Below are 3,562 nucleotides of genomic sequence, written 5' to 3' on the forward strand. Positions count from 1 at the left end.
ATCATCTCATTAAACCTTATTTAAAAGCATTCTTTAGTTCTGTGAAGGGATGTAAGGGATATGCACCGTACTTCACTTTCATTCATATTGTTTGCTGCAAAGCGTATATATTACTGCAGGATCTTTTGTTGAATAGATTTGAGTGGTTCAACATTTCGGGTCGCGATTTATTGACTAAGGAAAAAGTGGGTCCCGAGGCCTGACCAGTTGAGAACCACTGGTCTATAGAACAGATTGTCATGTTGAGTATGTACTGCATGTGCCATTCTGGGGGTGAGGTACAGTAAGAAGAACAAAAAGAGCATAGCATAAGGTTGAATAACTCGGTTAAGGAAATGGGAGTGCTAACAAATCCTCAGTCGTTTCAACATATTGCAGACAAACAAGTATGAAAGTGAGGCTTTACATATACTTTACATATTCATATAATAGTGTGGTGTAGTTTACAGGGTGTATTTGCCTATAAAAAAAGTTTGCAGTCTCTTTGTCGTTTGATATAGTTAATCTATGTATTTATCTGTGTCTATTTTGTTATGTCATTAAATAATTTCTGAAAATGCAAATAATAAAAAGATAAATACAAGTTTTTAAACATATTTTACATTAGAGATTAAAATTCACACTTATTTTGAGACATGTACATATACTCTCTTTTGATTAAGAACTTGTGCTTCTGTGAATTCAATAAGTGTAGGTGACAGTGAACACTAGATGTACTGTATGAAAAAGCCTCTCATTTAACCTTTTTCATTCATGGTTTTTCATGACTGAGGTATTTCCACTCAGAGCACTGACTAAAGGTTATCTGTCTTCAAATGAGCGAGAACATTTGAAAGATGCACAGGGAAGGAAAAACATAAATAGTCTAAAGTTTTGCACGAGTCATCTGTGTTTCACTTCACTCTGTTACTTTCTTCCCTCTTTTAACTTTCGTTGCAGGGTGTCATTTTCATTTCATGAGCACTAAGTTTGCTCTGTTTTTGTTAAGGTCCACTTTTAATAAAGACTGCTGATCAAAAGTTTGAATATGGTTTTGACATTGATGTTTTTCTTCTTTCAATAATTGCTATTTTAACAGTTAACAACAGAAGAATAAATAAAGAGGATTATTACTGTATGCTCATTTTCAGGTTTATATTTGTATTGTGTGCCTCAACTGTGACATCTTAATCCGTGTATCTACCGTCCAATTGTTTTTATTTATTAAACACGTAAACGGAAGAGCATTTGAGAGGCCTTTTTGCTTTTTGCTTTCTACCTTACTAAATGGTCTAATGATGCTCTTCCGTTTACGTGTTTAATAAATAAAAACAATTGGACGGTAGATNAAATGAATGAATGAAAGGGCGTTTCTTTGACTATTTATAGGCAAAAATGGGCGTTACGTGAAGCCCGCAAAAGCTGCACCGCATTTCGAGTCGATTGTGATTTATAAAAAGGGAAACCGGCGTAGGAAGTGCTGTACGCACTTTCCTCACCGGTACGCAATGTTTGGTGAATCGGAAAATGTCGGAACATTTCTGTACCTATTTTTTGGATTTCTACTACGTAAGCAACCTTCCCACGTGAATCCTACGCACGGCGTTATAAATGAGGTCCCAGATCATTTTGGTGTGAACGCAAAATCCCAGAAACTATCGGAACTATTCCTGGGAAAAGTACTCCGGTGTGAAAGCGCCTCTTGTCAGTATTTGGCCCTTAACGTTTGACACTGTCATAAATTGAACAGCCTAGAGACCAAAGACATCCTTTTTCTGACAAAAGCTGTCTTCAAGTGCAATCCAACACCCCGTTTGTGAATGTACAGTATATAAAAGATTTTCTATGATGACAAGATAAAATATCCCTGCCATTGATGGATTATACCATTTAAATTAACATTTCCTTCCAACACAGTTCATTGTTTATCAAGCTGTGAGCTTGGAAATGAAAAGAGAGCTGAAGACTTAAAAAAAGACTGACGGAAGTTGTGGAGGAATACGATGAAAGTCCTTCTGATATCCCCACCAGCCAGACACCATGATGTCTTTCACAGATGTGCGTACAAGTTATTTTCAGTGCTCTGTATATGTCCGAATTCTATTCCTCATTTTCCCAAGTGCCTCATTTGTATTTCTGTCTTGTTCACAATTTCCCAATGGAACCTGAAGCAACATATCAATCTGACAACAGGCAGTCTGGGAGATGGGACCCCAACAACTTCCCAAAAGAGTAGATTAATTCGCCTGGAGTTTTTCTGATGTCGCAATTATAGATAAATGCTTCCATATCAGCATGGTCTGAAAATAATGTCGAAAAAACTATTTACCAAGCATATGCTACGGTGCATGAGTCATAAAGTGGCGATTTATCTTTACAAATCATATTAAACTGTTTCATAAGAGCAGACTCACACAGCACTCTGCATCTTTACTTCCGGTACAGCTGTATGGTTCAGTATGATAGAAGACATGGCAACTTCTGATTGGTTGAACTGAAAAATGTGAATGTCCTCAATGAACTGGTTGAGTTGGAGGCAGGAAAATAACTAAATATGAAATAATAAAGAAAAACCCAGTCAATTAAGTGGCAAAGATACACAGGACACAATTACAGGCAATTATTTAGAAATATAAATAAATAAGAGAACACAGATATATATTATTATTTTTTTAGAATTAATCAAATTGTTTTTTTATCGCCAAAAATAACTCTAAAAGTGTGGCTATTAAAAAAAAGTGCTATTCTATCTGGTTAGTTGAGGTCAAAGTTGTAATTAAGGTATAAAAGAAGACAACAGCAACAACAGGACTTGAACCAAAGAAGGGGTGTTAATACGTCCCTCACCATCCCATCCTCCATTTATTTTCTCTGCACTTCATGGAACATAAACTGCTCATTTAATAAACAGATATGATTAACAGTATACCTCTCCAGTGACTATACCAGGTCATTTCATTTTCTCTCAACAGCATTATATCAACTGATTGCACTACCAGGTTCATGAGCATGAGGATGTTACACAGAGGCAATTGAGATTGCATTGCCTTTTGAACCTGATTAGCAAGCAAACATTTGAAACCTCAGGAATTGCTCATGAGGTCATTGGTGTAGGATGCAGGCAACATATAAACAGGTGTTGTGTAGAAATGTTTAACCTAACCGTGTAAAATTACACTTCCATACAAAAAAAAAGTGCTTTCTTAAACTGAAAAAAATATATATTTATTTACTATAAAAATGCCAAGGTTGACTTCTGTACATACAAACAAAATACATTTACCTTTTAACATTGCAGTTTTGTTTTAGACATGTCACTTTTCTATCTCTCTTGGATTACAAAATACAGTGAAAGGAAGCATTTTTTTTTTTTCATTTAAAAACAAATTACGTTTTTACCTTGAGTCATGAAGAGTGGAGCTAATTGAGTCAAACGCAGGAGACTGCAGGCAACAGGAACTTGGAAAAATAACTTGCAAAGCAAGGCAAACGATGACATAACAAAACCAAGGATCCAAAAGAGACTGTACTCGAGAACCTAAATACAAATGTATCTGATAAGTGGAGGACGTGCAGGTAGAGA

General features: G+C 35.8%; 1 protein-coding gene across 1 annotated transcript in view; it reads left to right on the plus strand.

Moving 5' to 3' along the window:
- Positions 1 to 960, plus strand: part of LOC104967214 (whirlin-like) — a 4,283-nt gene extending 3,323 nt beyond the window's left edge. The window contains exon 4 of the mRNA XM_010796631.1: positions 940 to 960. Coding sequence (XP_010794933.1) covers positions 940 to 960 — 21 coding nt within the window. The remainder of the gene's footprint in view (positions 1 to 939) is intronic.
- The last annotated feature ends 2,602 nt before the right edge of the window (positions 961 to 3,562 follow it).

The sequence above is a fragment of the Notothenia coriiceps genome, unplaced genomic scaffold (genome assembly GCF_000735185.1).
Source record: "Notothenia coriiceps isolate Sejong01 unplaced genomic scaffold, NC01 NC01_scaffold00037250, whole genome shotgun sequence".
Taxonomy (NCBI): Eukaryota; Metazoa; Chordata; class Actinopteri; order Perciformes; family Nototheniidae; genus Notothenia; species Notothenia coriiceps.